General features: G+C 46.1%; 1 protein-coding gene across 1 annotated transcript; it reads right to left on the bottom strand.

Annotated features, from left to right (window-relative positions):
• Positions 1-91: 91 nt before the first annotated feature.
• On the bottom strand, positions 92-11,893 carry SLC19A2 (solute carrier family 19 member 2). Its single transcript, XM_054804746.1, has 6 exons — positions 11,602-11,893; positions 10,856-11,461; positions 7,582-7,804; positions 3,809-4,001; positions 2,777-2,918; positions 92-2,563 (listed from the first exon to the last, which is right to left on the bottom strand). Exons 1-6 carry the CDS (start codon positions 11,779-11,781, stop codon positions 2,438-2,440), a joined length of 1,470 nt encoding a protein of 489 aa, XP_054660721.1. The 5' UTR covers positions 11,782-11,893; the 3' UTR covers positions 92-2,437.
• Positions 11,894-18,239: the final 6,346 nt, after the last annotated feature.

Genomic DNA, 18,239 nt, shown 5'->3' with positions numbered 1-18,239 from the left:
GATGGTCTGAACAACCTGCATTAGTCAACTGCAGCAGCAGCGCTGTGGATTAGCAAGGTATCAAAACACAAAACACACTGGCCACACAGGATATCTCAGAGTATTTTTATTTAACAAAAATAGCTATTCCATTAGAAACCAACAGCGTCAACATGTTTACAGAATTTCATAGGCATCAGTAACTCTGCATACAGCTCCAGACAGGCTTTATAGTCACCTCATCACCACAACAACAGCACAAGTGTAGGAACCTGAGCAACATCCAGGTGTTGCTTCCATACATTAATAGGCTGAAGACGCACACGGTGTAGCATGCCTCTCTATTGCAGTCACCACAGTTTCATTACTTTGGTAGAAAAAAATCATTGTTATTGCTGTAATTCATTAGGTTTTTTACTTGTTTTTAAATAACTGGGTCGTTCCCCATCAAAGATTTGTTCTCTGTACGAAAACTGATTAAAACCGAGCTGCTTCTTCCGGTCACTTGACACAAGTGCTGTAGACCCACTCCATCAGACCAAGGAACCCAAAGGACAGGATGTGCGCTTACTATCCATTTTCCAGGACAGCTCATCAGCTAGTATGCATGGCTTCAGATTTTTTTTTTTTTAAAACCAAAAAACAGTAAAGAAAGGAATATATACATGGGTGGCTTCAAGTTTCCATTTCAGGATAAGGCAGTTAAGTTTACACGTGTAAACGCCAGTACATCTGAGCCCCTATGCTTAGGGGGATGTTTTAGGAGGCAGGCTGCAAAACACAGAGAAGGTTTAAGGAGGGGGTTCCCCTGAGCAGCCAGCCTGGAAGGGCTCCCCAGACCCCACGCAGCACATCCCAAACACGTTAATTGTTCCCCTTACGTGGTAAAGGCTGAGGCTCACGCAGTGATGAGAAAGGCCGTACCTGTCCCAGCCAGGGGAGAGAAGCCTTCCCAACCCTGATGCTACAAAGCCTCCATGGCGGTAAAAGCAAGCGATGAACCAGAGCTGCTGCTTCAGGCTCTGACTGGGAGAAGCTCTAACCAGCACACAGAGAGAAGGCATGGAGGGACGCACGCTGCATTGCATCTTCTCCCTTGCCAGTTCTCCCATACACTGAAACTCACCACAACCAGCACAGCAACAGGGACAGTCCACAGTATACTACCGGTATCTGTTGCTGTACTGGTCACAGTGCCTGAGTATTCAGGTGCCCGAGCCCAGGACAACTCTGTGCAACTCCTTCCCAGCGCTGAAGCAATTTGGAAAAAATAAATTACTTTTAAAAACCAGGTATGAGGCAAATCCCAAATTGCTTAGACTGGAAAAAAATAAAAGAACTGCCCACTCTAAACATTCATTGTCCTGCTTAGGTGGAAAGAAGAGGTAGAAGTAGTTGACAGAGACCCACCAGAAGCATAAAGGCATTTTAAAATAAGGGGGAAAGCTGATAGACCAGAATTCAGCATTTTTCAAAACCTCAGGCAGTTATCCTGCTAACTACCATAACTGAAGGTGTCTGTTTAGTCACCACAGTCACCATTCTCCAAGGTCACAAAAAACAGCTTAAAATCCTGCAAGTCACCTTCCTTCTCAGTGCTGTACTAACATCCACCATCGCACTGAAACACTCCAGGGTCGTGAGGCAGCGACTCCTGTAATCACAGGCCCCTGCAGTCCTAGAGGACAAAGGCGAGGATGTCCAAGAGTCCCTCAGATAAGCATTTTGCCTACTTAAACTCCCTCTAAGCTTCCCCTCTAGCTTTCCAGTCCCTTGGGCACAGGCAGCACTGCTGATAGCCAATTCACCGGTGTCACAAGTTGCCCCAGGACACAGTTAAGTTTTTGAGAAAGCACCACGATCAGCTATGGTAAAACTCTGGCAGTGGCGGCAGGCAGACAGGATCAGCAGAAACAGTACGAGCAACTCAAGGAAGCGTGTGCGTACGCAAAAACCTAAGTGTACTAGCCCTCAAAACAGAGCATCCAGCATCATGGGGCAGGCACAGGAGAGCCATGCTGCAGAGCACAGGCCTAAGGCCACCTCCTGTCCCAGGCCTGGGGCTCTCCACAGAGAGGTCTGTTAGTGTGCCCTCACTTCTGCCCTGCAGCAGCACCTCAGGGACAGAGAGTAGCGGTTGACTAGACAATCATGAAGCTGCCTCTTCAATGGCAGCCTCAGACTAAAACCTCCCAAGGCTTTCAGTCTTTAAGAGAACTTAACTGTTCTTTGCTGCACATCCCATATATGCAACAGAAGAACAAAAGGCATTTTAGAAAGAAGATATTTGTTCTTACTTACGTAAGAGCTAATACATTTACCTTCTAAAATGTGCTACTAATATAGTATAAATACAGATCAAATACCATTAGGGTGACTGCCTTGGGAAGAAAAGGCAGAGATTAAAAAACAGACCTATATCTTCATATGTAGCCATTGAGAGTCTTCAGTTGGTACACTACTGGCTTTCAGGAGATCTGCTTTGCATCTGCTCTTGTCTTCTGTAAGCTCTCATAATACTGTATATGCCACTGCCCAAGAACACCAGCGAGATGGCCGCAAAGTAAGAGGCATAAATCATGAACTGTAGAGAAAGGGAAAGGGGGAAAAAAAAAAAAAAAGTGGTTAAACCAAGCAGTTACCAAATTTGTAAGAAGGTTAACACATGAGCTCCCTTCCTCTTCTAAAATATCAGGAATCTGTAGTTATTTCTCTGTCGGCAAACCTTTGACTCAAACTTTACAGCCTGGTTCACCTTCCTCCCTCCCATCAGTAAAGCCAGGAAAGCCTACTGTACCTGGGTGAAGATGTCCAACCCAAGCCCACTGGCATCCACAACAATCAAAGTGAGCAGAGTCTGAAGTGCTAAGGCAATGAAAGTATTGACCCCAAACACCAGGGCGTACCGCTCCACACTGAGATTTGTAGCGATCTGGAACCTGGAAAGAAAGGGATGTCCAGAAACATAAGAACGTGGAAAAAGCAGGGAAATGGAAGAATTGGAGGAACATCTCTGGGCAAGACGAGTATGCCACCTGAAGAGTTACATAGACTGGTCCAACACTTTCCACAGCTAAATTACCTCACACTGACAATGTACTTCTCTAAATAGGATCATGACAGACTAGCATAGAGGCTAGGAAAGACCCACAGAGAGATCTAAAAGGCTAAAAAAACACCTTTGGAAGCTCTGCGGGTTTCAGCCTTACTGAAGCAGCACTCCCGTCCGATGCAGCTAAAGGGTCTTGTCAGGCAGAGAAAACACAGCGTGCTCTGATCCCAGAGAGCTGTCGGCAGTCTCAAAGCATCAGCCTACTGCAGTGTGGTCCATAATCTCCTGCATCCTTCTTACCAGAACTCCTTTTGCAGTTACCAGTTTCAGCATTTTGTATTGTGCTTGAGGTGTATTACAGGGGTTAAGTGTGTGTGGTTCAACAACTGTTTTTTCCTCCCTAAAGTAACAAATAACATCGAAGAAGTTTTCCTCCTTACAGGCTAGGGAAAGCTGACACTTCAACACAGGCAAAGCATTGTCCTCTCCTCATCTGTTAACACTTCACTCCAGCCGTGTTTATGAAAAACATTCCCCTGGCAAACAGCACTATCTAGTATTTAGAAATAGTCACTTTAGTGTCATAAGACTTTTGAGCCTGGGCAGGCTGCCAGCCAAATATATCTCTGTGCCTCAGTTTCCAACCTGAATCACAACACAAACCCTTGCAACAGATTTCCAAATTCCTGGTAGGAGAGACCTTCATTACATGGAAAATATGCCAGCTTTCACACCAGCTGTAACCTTGAGAGCTATTTACATTAAAAAGATACTCACGTTGCTATTGTGATTAGCAGCATGTAGATAATTCTGAAGACAACGTATGATGCATAGCACACCCAGATGTTACGAACGGTATCCATGATATATACAGCAGCAGCAATAAGAAAGGAGAACAGGGCAAGTGCCACCTCACCCCACATTGCCCAGGATGTTTTTATGTGACCCACAACAAACACTGCAACAGCTCCTATAAGGGGAAGGAAAGCATAACTGTTAGTTATTACAAGTGCAGCAATTTGGAGACTGTGTATTAGAAGCTGTACATCCCCTAATAGCCAAAAAATTATTGAAGTGGAGGGCACTAATGTACAGACCTTAGCAGCTCTCTTTCCTCACCTCTCCCTCACCTAGAAACCTGCTGTAAACTCCCATTCACTTTTACAGGAATAGGAAAAACCCCCAATAGGTCAATACCAACTGCGCCTGAAGTCTCCTCCCTGGCTTCGGAAGCACAACAGCCCCAGGACTCAGACCATTGCCACTCTGCCCTTCATGCTTGACCGTAGCAGTGCTGTCAATTGGGCTACAGAGAAATGCAAACCCTGGTTCTCAAAAGCACTCAGCTAATTATTTTGTGGTGCTTTACGGGGTTAGGAGGGAAGAAGACACTACCCACTTCGATAGACAGCTGCTAGAGCTCTCTCCCAGGAGGCAGAAAAACCTACATTTACTGTCACCTTCATGCTGAGCTGTAAGAGTAAGTAAGAGCAGGGGGCAAATCCCCATCTCCCGGGATGCAACCTAATCACAAGTTACAATCATGCATTGTTGATTGTGCAAGAACAATCCTTTACAGCCAGAACAGGTTTGTAATTCCTGCTGGATTTTACAAAGGGAGGATGGAGAGAGAAGACAGATCACAGGATAGAAAGCATGTGATATTTCATGCAAGTCAACAAGCAGACAAGGTATGTTTCATGCGCTATCACAGTTGTAACTACTGAGAAGCCCAAATACGTATTACAAGAAAATTCCCATTTGAAGTAGGCCCTGTTCTGCAAACAAGTCAAATAGCAACCAACAGCACAACAACGCTGCAAGTGACTATACACAGCAAACTAGACAAACAGCATACTGACAAAGGGAGGTTTACTGGAGACCTCTGAAAAACAGGATTGTATTCAGCATTTGATCACTGTGCAGAAGTGCTACAGTGCAGCATCTAAGCTCTTTGCAGCTCTCAGCTGGCCTGCTATCTTAGAAACCGTTCAAGCACACGAAGGCTCCTTATGTACCATCAGTGTGTACAAGCCTGCAATCCTGTCAGACCTCGCATCAATCTTGCGGACTAGTGAAGAAGGTAGCTATGCCAAGGGGAAGGAATTTATTTCCCCCCCACTAAACTCTTCTTTCCAGGGCCTGCTGTGACACTACCTGACTGACATTTTGCTCTTTGAAAGACTGGCTCCCTCAGTAGTAAAACCCTGAGATGAAAAAGCAGCTAAGTCCTAGACCCTTCTTTCTACCATCTCAGCAATTCTGAAATTCAGGAACCGATATCGCTCTCTGGGGATCTCATGGTGACTCAAGAGGTTATATTCCCCCTACGTCTCAAGGTTATAGCAGCCTGATACCTAATTATGACAAGATAAACAATCTGTGTCCTGCAGTTAGATACCTACAGTTGATTCAGAGCTTTCACATCCCAACTCAATAAAGGATTGCCACATTCCCAAGAAGGTGCAGGGATGCAGCTTACCAGTCGGTTGGCCTCACTAGAAGAAATATCATTTATCTTGCCTGGGACAGGAAGCTGACAGCCACACGAGTCACCACGCTCTACTCAAACCCTTCTGCAGGACAGCACAGGTACAGGCAGGGATGGCAACAGCTTCTTGCAAGAAGGTTGCCAAACATTGCTCATAACTGAGCACAGAATTACTAAGAGCCATGACAATGGCAAATCAGATCTGGGATGCACCACGAAAGGTGTTTCTAGTAAAGGGACAAAAGTGAAGAGTGTCAACATTCTTCTACAAGTCTGAGATCTGACTGAAAAAAGCTGAGTGCAGCTCTGGTCATCTGTCTCCAAAAAGAATGCAACTCAAAGCAGGTTTGGTACAAAGAGGAGCTAGTAAGATGATGAAGTAAATGAAGAGCTTAACTTTACCAAAGAAGAACTAGAAAAGCTTGGCTTCTTTGGCCCAGAGCAAAGAACAGGTATCTATAGATAGACTAGAATGAGACAATTTTGTGCTAAAATACAGCCTTGGCATGAAGTCAGAGATAAACAAACTGCTCATTAATAAATGCAAACTGGAAATCAGAAGAAGTTAGAGCATTTGCACTATTGCCTAGGAAATCAGATCACTGGATACTCATCCTTAACAGGTCCCTTCCAGTCTTGTCATATACTTCAAGCTTTTAGTTGAGATTATTACTTTGTTAAACTTCACTTGTTCCAAGCAATGAATCTGTGTTAACCAGAAGGGTTTTCTGTTCAAGGACAGAGGCTAATTTGGTTTCAGAAAACATCACACAAAATCATTCAACCATTTATAAAATCATACTAGAGAAAAAAAAATCAAAATGGAAAACAAAAAACTTCAGTTTTCCGTGAGTCTAGCGCCAACCACCATTTCCCCCAATAAGTCTACTGTCCACAGGTCTTTTAAAAAAAATAAGATCTTGATATCAAAGATGTTCATAATAAGGTCTGAAGAATACTCCTCTTTTTTCTTTTAAATCTGCCCACATTTGGCCAGGCTATGTATGGGTCCTCTTCCCCTTGACGGCAGTTCTTCTCCTTCCTGGGACCAAGGCAGGACGGTGGACAAAGCCAAATCAAACAAGAAATAGGAGCCACAGCATCATGCTAGAAGGGAGGAACAGTGTACAACTGCATGCTGTTAAAGTGCAGGTTTAATACACCAAAGACAGTTTAATAGCCAAAGTATTCAAAATCAAGTTGCCGACAGTTTCAAACCCAACTAACAATGGGTGGTAGACCAGCTTTTAGAACTATAAAACAGCCACAGCTTCCCACTGAACTCCAAGAGAGAGCTGAGCATGCCCAAGAAAGTCCTAAACCTTCCTTGTTTGTGTACCTTCATTTCTTTTGCCCCCAAGTAGGCGATGCCCACAGCAGATGGTGGAATGATGACTCCATCAAAGGAAAGGAACATACTGCAGCAACACCTAGAAAGCCTCTGCAAGGGTACGTTAGCTATATTAAAAAGCTATTGTCCTAGTTCTAGTAATGGAACACTATTAAACAACTTAATAAACAAATGTTTGTGTTGACTGACCTATGTGGCCCTTTCAAGTCAAGCAACTTCTTTCATCTTAATAGCTTTATAGCTTTTCAGCTTATTAGTGCTGAAATGACTAAACGTGGCTCACTGCATGCTGCGTGTGTACAGGAAACCTTCATACGTTCCCTACGCTGCCAGGGAAAGAAAAAGCAATAAACCCATAGGACCCTGAGCTTGACCTTGAGGTTAAAACAAGCATAACCCTACTGCCATAGTGGCAGCCAAGAACAGTCAGCCACACGCCTGGAGCCTTCTGCCAAATGTTTCAGAATGAAGACTGACTTGACAGGCTCCTTTAAACACCTACGCTCCGGATTACAAGAATCAGGGCTGCATGCAGCAATGAACTCAACACTGAGTACCATGCACGTCACTGAAGATTCACCCCAAGTGCTGAGGTTGCCTCTCCTGCATGCACGGGGGAACATAAGACACTTCCAAACTGTGCTCTGGTAACCCTGAGGGACACAAGGCATTGCTCCCAGGAGAGCACGAGCTACAGTAGCAGCTTACCTAGCAGTGTCGAGGCCGCCTCCACGGCTCCATTGTAGATCTCCATGCTGCGAGAAGGCAGCACCATCTCCCACAGGCCCTGAGCGTAGTTGATGACCTGGAAGTAGCCACAGGTGGACAACGCCCACCACACGGACCAGCAGAGCATGGTCTGGGAGGAGTAGCACTGCAGGAAGTCCTGCCAGAGATCTTTGAGCACCTTTACAATGTCCACTTTCTGCTCCTGCATGGATTGGAGAAGGAAGGGGAGAGAAATGTTAAGTCACCGTTTACAAATATCCATACTGCTCCACAAAATTGCCCCTTTCAAGCAGTCTGATCACTGGTGAATGACAGTACCACTCTTGGACACAAATCTCCACAGAGTCATGAACACAAAGCTTCCCCATGCCACAGTCCCAGCCGCTGGTCTCTGCCCTAACCAGGGCCGTCTCCTCAGGTGCAGAGGAAGGATTCAGTCCCAGGCACCTTCTCGATCTCTGTCTCTCAAGCAGAGAACAAGAACTGCTAGATATTAGAAGTACTGCGTGAGCAACTGAAGGGTACCAGAGGTACAGGAAAATGGGACATGATATCCACTTTGACGAGAGACAGGATCAGAAGCCAGTCATTGAAATCATAAGGGCAAAAACATCACTGACACTTTTAAGTGCGCATCCAAATTCAGCCAGATTTGGTAGTGCAAGGAACATGAAAACCACCAGATAAATATATTTTCCCACAAATACGTCAATTTTCTTTAGTAGTAGCAATCAGGGACTACGAATATTTAAAGAAGAAATCTCATTACACCACTCTCTACCCGCTAATGTTTGCCAAGGCTCTGAGAAGGTGAGATATGTTGCCTGGGGATCTGGAGAGAAACAGAAGCTACTTCCGCCAGACACTGCTATCACCAATGGCAGCTCCTGTATATACAGGTGCTCTGATAAATGGCATGAGATGAAGCTTTCCCCTCCAAATCTTTCTAGAAAGAGCATGAAAGGGGGCACTCATGAAGTGGTTTGAAAAAAATTTAAAAAAGATCAGTTCTAGCAACAGGGGATGACAACAAATGAAAATGAAAATGTACAGGCTGTTACAGCCTAACCATTTTATGCCAAAAGCAGCAGAGGAAACAAGTACATCTTTACTTTGTAGACGGAGTTGCTGATTTCATTTCCCGCATGCACACACCCACAGAGCCTTTGTAGACAGGCGAGACCCTTCTCGTGTAAGTCAGAGCATGGTTACTTCATGCGAGACTGGGCAGAGTCCCCAAGGCCCACCCAGCATCTCCAGCCCCCGTGAACTTGGATTCCCTGCAGGGAAACATACAGCACTGTCGCAGTACTGAGCCGCTGCACATTGTGCCATCTCACGTCCAGCTTCACAGTGGTTTCCAGTCAGCAGCAGCAACTCTGGGCTCTTGGCAGCGTGCCTTTTCCCCGGGGGAATCATGCAGTGTGTGCCTGGGAAAGACTACTCTCCACGAGTAATAAAACTAATTTTAAGGCTTTTCCACTAAAATCCCCAAAGACCATAGCCTAACTCTGTCCTGAACTCCATTTTATTAAATACCACACAGTCCCATTGGTGCTTTGCCAATGGCAAAACGCTTGCCTCGCATGCGGACACCGTTCCTCCAAAGCCCGACAGAACAACTTGGGAAGAGGTCAGCTGGCAGCAGTGCAACTTTAGCAACGTAACTCCCCCACAGAAGGTTACACGTGAAGCTCAAGTTTAGATGCAGGAAAACCAGGGAAGGGAACTGTTCCATATGCTGCAAAAACTGATACGGCACATGTAACCCAAGCATGTGCCCAATAAGCTGGAAAGGCCCATCCACCCTCCCGCCACCTGGCGATGCTGCTTCGTTGCAATTATTCCTACAGCCATTCATTTATGTTCATGAAATATGGTTGCTGTTACCTTAGTAAGAAGGATTATCACCACATGCCAATGCTTCTCAGCTTTTAGCACCCGGTATAACTGAACTCTGGATAGTTATGCAAGTGTACTTGCTCCTTTTTTTTAAAATATACACCATTAGTTTGGAACCACCCTCACTCTCACAGGATGGGAGTAAGATAAACAAAAGGAACCGATAAGGGATATTAACACTTCAGTCATTACTGGCACAGAATTTGTCTTAAATACCCTTCAGCATGCAAGTATAACAGTTAAAAATACTTTTGCTCACAGAAGACTGTGCTGGATGGGGCAGGATTAGTTCCCTGGAATGTTAATACCTTTAACTCCCAGCGGTAGCTGGAAGAAGCTGAAAGCAGCCCCAGATGCTGCCTCCCCTGAGCCAGCTAACCATTGCTTACTTGCTAAGCAAAATACCCATTAGCTGACTAAACCAACAGCCAGGCTTCCCTTCTGGCTTGTTCTCAGAAGGAGCACAACCTCCTCAGGACCGAGGAGCAAGGCTGACCTCTCCCCACAGCCTTGAACCCCCCCTGCCGCGACAGGCTCTCCGTACGCCTGCGTTACCCAGAGCGGCGTGGCAGAGACCGGCCCTGCAGGCAGCTGCACGCACGCACCGGGACTCAAAACTGGAGACTGCCCGTGCGTCACCTTGTGGGACCCAACGCATCTCACCGGCACGCTTGTTTCCATATGAGTGACTTTGTTAGAGGTTACATAGTCCACAAAAGCCACAAGCTGGGGCACTACCTTGGCGCTCTTGTGGGCTGTATTAAGCTCTTACTATGCAAAGGTGTTTCCTGTGATCTATCCATATTTTGTCCATCTATAACTAATCAGTGTCAGACTAAGTGCTCACGAGGACTACTACAGTTTCCTTCCAGGATCATAAGATAAAACCCAATTACTACACAGCTTATTACTGCACAACAGTTGAAATAACAAGTGTTTTCAAAACACAAGTGCAGGAAGAATTACTTTGTTTCTGCAAGTCACAGTGTGTATCCAGAAGCACATGCAGAATTTGGACATAAGCACAATTTTTAATGCCCCAGAGATGTCCCTTGCTTTGAACCGTTGAACAGCAATTTGATGCCCAGAGAATTTTAATCACAGCCTTATGAGTTGCAGAACAACTTCAAAAAAACCTAAGGAGCAGCCTACCATGCTCAGTCAGAAAAAGGAAGCCAGGAATAAATTTTCCTGTGCCATAAATAAGGAAGTGGGATAAGCAAAGGGATACTTTTCGCTGTTGGATATTACATCTCTACTGCTGTGTACGTGTATGCACATATGCACGCATGGCAACCACGTCAGTATTGCAGCTTTTACTTATGTAAACCCAGGGCTCACAACAGCTCACCTGTTTCTCTGCTGAATGACCCTCCCCATTTAAGGGAACTTTTGTCTCATCGTCCCAGCCAGGTGCCCTCTGCACTTTGGGATGATCTTGAACAGCTGATCCATTTTTACAGTCCATGACCTTCATTTCCCAACTGAGCTGCTGACTTGAGACATGGTGAAAGAAAAGGCTTTTTTGTGGCATCGGCAGGAACCAAGCTGTGCCAAAGGCAATGGATATGCTGGTTAAGGAGATAACGTTCAAGCTGAAGAGGGACCATCCTGCCACTGACACGAGGACCTGCCCGGATATGGAGCCCACCGTGTAGCCCACCAGGGTGGCGCTCCGGCAGTAGCTGGTGACCTTCTGGTACAGGTTGACATCGACGACGCTGTAGATGTAGGAGTAATAGGCAATGTCGGTGGCGGTCCCCATCCCGTAGAAGAACTCGAGGAACTGGACGGCCCGCAGTCCCTCGGCGTACAGCAGCATGAACCAGGTGATGATGAGGCTCAGGCCCTGCAGCAGGACCACGGGCTTGTACCGCAGGTAGTCTGTGGCCAGGAACACCGGGAACAGCAGTGCCAGGTAGGAGTAAGTCCACACCGGGTAAATCTCATTGAACACCTGGGGGGAGAGAAGGAACCGGAAAAAAAAAAAAAAAAAAAAAGCAGCCGCCCGCGGTAACCCCCAGCACCCACGTGCCGCAAGGAGAACACGAACAGAGACACCCAGACGGGGGTGCGCGGTGACCCGGGCCGCAGTACCTGAGTCTCGGAGAGGTTTTTGTCCGGCCCCAGCAGGTACCGGGTGAGGAAGGGCTCCGAGGGCCGCACGCTGCAGAAGAAGCCGTAGGCGCACAGCAGCCCCGTGGGCAGCGCCCAGCAGCACCCGCCGCCAGCCCGGGAGGAGCGCCGCGCCGGCCGGCTCCCCCGCGATCCTGCCATGCCGGGCGGGGGCGGGGACCGGGACGGGCCCGCGGCCGCCACCCCCCACCGGCCCCGGTCCCGTGTCACCTCCCGCCGCCGCCTCCCAAAGGCACCTCGGGTCACCGGCCCGCGGCGCTGCTCTTAAACACCATTCGCCGGCGAGCGGGAGACGGGGCTGAGCGCTGCCCTCTGATTGGGTGCGGCCGCCTCCTCCCGGTAAGGCCGGCCAATGGGGAGCGGAGGGGCGGGAGGGCTGTGGCGGGAGAGGAGCACGTGTGCGCGGACGGAGGGCGGGGCGGGGGCGGTGCCGGTGCCGCCGTGGGCGGTGGGGGGACGTCGGCTCCGCCCCGCCCGTGCCGCGGCCGTGTGGGGGGCACCTGGCGGTGGGGTCCACCCTTGAGTTTGAGCGCTGCCTTCCTTACCTGAACGGCGTAAGGCGGGGGAGGGTGGGCGTCAAAGGAAGGGACAGCGCGTGTTACGGGTTAGGGTACGCATTCAGAACTGACCGCGGGGAGCAGGACTGAAACCCCTCGTGTGTACGCGCGGAACGAAGACACACCGCGGCGTGGCAGAGCTCCAGTCACTGCTGCGGTCCCCCCCCCCCCCCCCCCCCCCCAAATTCTTCATCTCCCCTTTCCCCCGAGGGGCAGGCACGAGCCTTTCCCGAAACCCCCCTGGACAAAGGGATGCTTCACCCGCTCCGCTGCGCTCGGTCTTCCTTTCCTGGCCCAGATGCATCCAGCTGCTGACCTCTGCCGCTTTCTTCCCTTTAGCAAGATAAGAGTTGGAGCCACTTCTGTGGTTTAATAAAAGCTGCACCTTATTGTCCAGCCAGAAGAAATATTAGACAAGAGGAGAAAATAAAATGATTACGTTCAAAGTCACTATCTAAAGCTTCACTCAGGACTACTATTCTTAAAGCTCTGCCTATCCTCTAAACTTTTTGCTGTTCTGCTACACAGTCTATCCCACGCTGTCATTCTATCTACCTGCTTTGCCTTTCCCTGTGCTCCAGTGCCTTGACCTCCACCACATTGCTACCGCTGCTGGGGCTTCCTTCTCTGTACCTAGAGTTTGTTCTCCAAAGTGGCCGATGCCATAGCAAGTTCACACCAGGGCTCAGGCCTCCCACCTAGGCAATTGCATATCCCACCTCCTAGCTGGGTCAATGCTCGAGGAAGCAAAATCCCTCAGAAGGCGTCTGGCTGTGCAGTCGGGTGGACAAGAACAGGTTCCTCTCAGCCTCAGAACAGATTCCCTGAACCGCAGAATTTTATTACTGTCTCCATCATGATAGCTTAATAAGCTTAGCTACAAAAGGTTTTACGGGCATAAGATTACTCAGCTCTCTGTAAAACACCTCAGCCTGTATCATCTGGCATCAGTGGTTTGCTGCTTTCTGGCTGTCTTCTGGACTTAGCAAAATTTCCTTTCAGTTTTTCTCAGGCCATTGCTCCTGAGCATCTCCATGTTCTCTTTTGTTTGCAGGTTTATTAGAAAAAAAGAAAAAAAAAAAGATTACAATTGCCATTTCACCACGCTTTAGCTTGAAGCAAAACTCTAAATAGAAAGAGTCAGCTCCTGTTAATGCTGGTACCCATCTCAACCATTTGCAAGGAACTGCTGATGTCTTAAAATAGCACAGTTAGAGTGAAATGGGCCGAAACAAAGACTGATAAACAAGTTGCCATGGGGAAGTGAACAGAAACGCACAGTTGTCTCTCAGTTAGCTCTTAGCAGCCCCTCTATTCTGCTGCAGTGTGGATCAATAGCAGTTAATAGAAGGATATGGCCTGCTAGCATGAGGATGAGGTATAGTGGATCTTCTTACCAATCCCCGTCATCGCTTCATGCCGAACAGAGGCAAGAGGAAAGAGTAAAACCTTGGAGTTCGCATGGCGCGCCCTGCCTAGGGGCAGCAGTTCCCACAACTTCCAGGCTGCTCACAGGATCTGATGGGTGGCCTTGGTCCTTTCCAAAACAGCAGTCCCTAGAGTTGTGCCACTGGAGCTCAATTGCTGTTTCCAGAGGATTGGCTGGGGTTGAAGGAGTTACATCAGCTCAACCTGTTTCCTTGAAGCAATACTCAGTCAGTCAGTCAGTCAACCTAGATTTCTCCTCCAAAAACTGCATAAGAAAAAGAACCCGCAACGGTTTGATCTAAATACTCCAAGTTTTCTCAGGGTTTCTTTTGTTCTCAGAAGAACAAAACCTTATTTTGTTTTCACAGAACATTTTCAGCCTTTGGAAACAAGATAAAATTTTATTCCCTGAATTTTTATTTCCTTTATCTTTCCTTTCCTTGCCTTCCTCCCCATTTTCTCTCCCCATCTCACCACTCTACTAGAAAAAGGTAAACTTAATGGCATTTAATAGTAAAGAAAAACCTCAAAACTTCTAATATTTTTTTCCAAGATGGAAGACATCAGCTGTGAAAAGTAGGCTTTCTCACACTTTCTTCCCTTAATCTTACCTGCTCCCTACCTCTCTCAACAAGCACACACCTTTTTCAGTGGAAAAAAAAGAGTAATAGGAAATTTAAAATGGGAATAGGAGGAGAATTGCCTCCCTTCAACTCTAATTTTTGAAATTCCAAACCCAAAATAACCTTACAACTTATGTTAGTGCTAAACAATGATTGGTTTCATCCCAAAGTGTTGTGGTTTAACCTGCCAGGCAGCTAAAACAACCACACAGCCACTCACTTACCCCCTCCCGGTCCCTGCCAGTGGGATAGAGAAGAGAATTGGGGGGGGGGGGAAGTAAAACTCATGACTTTAGATAAAGACAGTTTAATAGGACAGAAAAGGAAAGCAAAATAATAACAATAATACTAATAAAAAGAACATACAAAACAAGTGATGCACAATGCAATTGCTCACCACCTGCTGACTGATGCCTAGCCAGATGCTGCTCCCTAGCCAACTTCCTTTTTTTTTCTTTTGGTTTTTTGTTTGTTTGTTTGTTTGTTTTGTTCAGTGTGACGTCATATGGTATGGAATATCCCTTTGGCCACTTTGGGTCAGCTGTCCTGGCCGTGTCCCCTCCCAGCTTCTTGTGCACCTGCAGCCTCTTCGTTGGCAGGGCAGGATGAGAAGCTGAAAAGTCCTTGACTTAGTGTAAGCGCTGCTTAGCAACAACTAAAACATCAGTGTGTTATCAACATTATTCTCATCTTAAATCCAAACCACAGCACTATTCCAGCTACTAGGAAGAAAATTAACTCTATCCCAGCCGAAACCAGGACACAAAGATACGTGTTTGCTCATTTCTAACTTCCCAGAGAGGTGATGTGAAGAGTGTTTTGAAAACAACTATATTCCACACAGGATGAAACCATTTTCCAGAGAAAATCATTCTCTTACCAGAAAGATTTCACCAGTTTGAGTGATTGCTCATATTCTGAACACTTCCACATAAATAATATTACATGGAAATAATTACAAAATCTTTCAAGACCATAATAGTCAGTGCAAGTCTGCCAGAGAGGCACCACCTGCACATGTGTGACCTGAACCGAATGAGTGATAGTTGCAGCATGGACGCACCATGTCTTTTACAGGCACAACTCTGGCTTGTACATCTCCTGAACATACCCTAGTGATTAACATTTTATACAATGACGTATCTCGTGTAGTAGTACTGGACAAAACCCTTCTGTGCTGGGTTACTCAACCACTTAGAACTGCCTTCAGAGTGTACCAGTTTCCTCAGACAACTTCTTTATCAAAAGCCTCACCTTCATACAACTCAGGGCTGTTGTACACTAGAAAGCTTTCTTGCTGGCCAGGGGACACGTCAACTGTCTTCCTGCTCCTCTGTTGCACAAGGGAAATTTGAAATCTGAGTGTACTTGCCCAGAACTCTTCAGATTTTTCAGATCAATCTCAGAAATTGCTGCTGGCACTTTGGAAGCTTTGGAAGAAAAAGATCACACCAAGCCCTTCAGCAGGGCAGTGTTGCTGCTTTCCTTAGTGCTAATGACTAAGAATCCCTTTTTGTCTGAATCTAGGGTGGAATCACCCCTAGATGCTTGATTCAGCGTGAGATCCAAGCAGCCCATCTAAATGCACACTTCAGTCTCAGAGTCAACAACGTTTTAAGGCCGCACTATCAACTCTGATAGGTTTCACCCAAAAATGCACCAGAGGGGAGTACTGTTAACCAGTTCTGGCCTGCAGTTTATTGTGGAGGAATTTATAAAGTATACGTGCAAGAAAAGTTCTCTTAAAGTCTTGCCAAGTTGTCTGGAGAAAAGCTTCTGTAAGTTAAAATCTTTCTGCGCTCTTGTGAAGCCATTATTCAGAGTGCTCTGTCAGTATGTGAGAGCACTCGGATGGTACAAATACCTCAGAAACTCTCCAGAAGGAGGGAGTAAAACAGATTTGTCTTTTGCTGAGCATGGAAGGAACAAAGGCACATAAATGTGAGAAAAGGCAGCAACCGATTTCTTTGGTTTTATGATTTTGGCCGTTGTAATTAATTTGGGGAAGTGGACTCTCTTAACTAGTACATATCTTGAAATGCAGCAGAAGTAGCGAGAACAAAAAAAGCCAAATTATTTCTGAAATTAAGCATGATTAGTTTAGAACAAAGCCTATCGATTATAACTACCTGTAAGAGCAGAAGACTGGATACAACCCTGAAGGTCTGTGTCTTCTAGTTCCCCCTTCTCCCCCCCAACTGATCCTTTAATCATGTGGGTGCTCTGAAGAGGACACTTACAAATATTATGGAGCCACGAAGGGTTAATTTAAAAGCTCTGGCATTCATTGCTTTATTCAGATAGTATGCCTTCATTTCTGTTACTTCCTCTTCTCCTAGGTTTTTTAGTTCCAGACTTTTAAGAAAGATGTCACACGTTGAGTAAATATGAACCCAAATTCAAGAATGTAGTCCTGTCCTGCAAGCACAGAGCATGTGTTTCCCTGGCATCAAAACCAACAGAACACAGTAATTTCACTGGAGGGAAGAATATAGTGTTTTCCTATATGAGGACCTCAAATAGCAAATTACTATTTTTAAATAAAAAAGCCTTAAGAAGGACAACAGAATTGACTCAGCTTCTTGATCCTTTCTTCTTAATTCCTTTAAAATTCTCAGATTCACAGATTTGCAGGGGTTGGAAGGGACCTCTGGAGATCATCTAGTCCAACCCCCCCTGCTAAAGCAGGATGACCTAGAGCATTCATTCCCCTCTTCAAAAAATAAATATGCATAAATTCTGCTAGGGTTTTCTTTGCATGCCACAGCTTTTTTTAAGCCATTCTGGAGCCATTTGAGCTTTTTGAGAGCAAGAAAACTCTCAGGGGTACGTTGTAATTTTGCATTTTAGAGAGCTGAAGGGGGGGTCAGCAGTCATTGCTTTAAGTATATTGCTGTAATCTGATCAATTGCCCTTGACCTGTAAGAAAGGTTCCACTGCCAAAAGAATGCAACGGCTCTTTTCTGTAGCTTGGGCAGAGCATGTTGTCTGCTTCTATTTTAGTATACACAAGCTGGAAGTTGAAGATATTTTGGTACTCTAGTTCAACACAAATTCATCTTATCTTTCATTTTTCTGAAACTTCACTTCTTTTTATGCCTTGACGTCCACACATTCCCCCATGTATCTCCTCTGGTGCTGCCTTCATCACCTCTACTTCCATACATGTTAGATATTCCGTTCAACAAGAGCGGTAAACCAAGTATATCCTGAAAGCAGCACCACAGTTTACTGGAACACAGCCGATAGAGAAGCCAGTATAAAATCCAAGCTATCAAGATGTGCAGAAGCCTTAGGACAAACAGCACTTGAGTCTGCTACAAATGGAGACACTGCTGGACAAATTTTCATGGGAAGTGCTAAAAGAGAGTGCAATTGCAGGTGTTACAAAGAAAAGCAAGCAGGGGATCGAGTAGACTTAGAAGAAACATACCTGGTACTTTTATTAAATGTAGCAGCACATGGGTCAGTCTGAATTAGTTGGTACTTTTAGAAGTATCTAGGTCACAGTGGGCTTAACATAGTATTGCTCCCATTAGGAATGGTGTTACAGATGTAGCCAGGAAACCTGAGAGTGATCCCATGGCCTGTTTTGGAGAGTGGTGTACAAACATTCAAGAAGATGGAGTCCCTACCAGATGGAGGTGATTATTGCAATTAAAGCATGATGCAAGTACTGGGTGTAACAACCAAATGGAGAATGGGGCACAGACAATGATAGGAAAGTGTAGGTGGATAAACTGGTTATGACGTACAGCTAGCGTGCATAAACATAACAAAACAAAGCATAGGAGCAAGAGCAAGAGGAGAAATATTCAATGCTGATTAAGTGGAATGACTGACCCATACAAAATGGCAGTTGCTCACCCCAGGACAGTGTTGCATCTTATTTCTATGGTGCTAAATAGTAACATATGAATAAACAGTCTTGCCTAGCACATACGTGGACAGGGGCACAGCCTCTACTTTCCTCCTTAAGTTGTGTGTCCCA

This window comes from Grus americana, chromosome 1 (genome assembly GCF_028858705.1).
Source record: "Grus americana isolate bGruAme1 chromosome 1, bGruAme1.mat, whole genome shotgun sequence".
Classification (NCBI taxonomy): Eukaryota; Metazoa; Chordata; class Aves; order Gruiformes; family Gruidae; genus Grus; species Grus americana.
The sequence above is the reverse complement of the archived record's forward strand: the minus strand, read 5'-3'. Positions and strand labels throughout refer to the sequence as shown.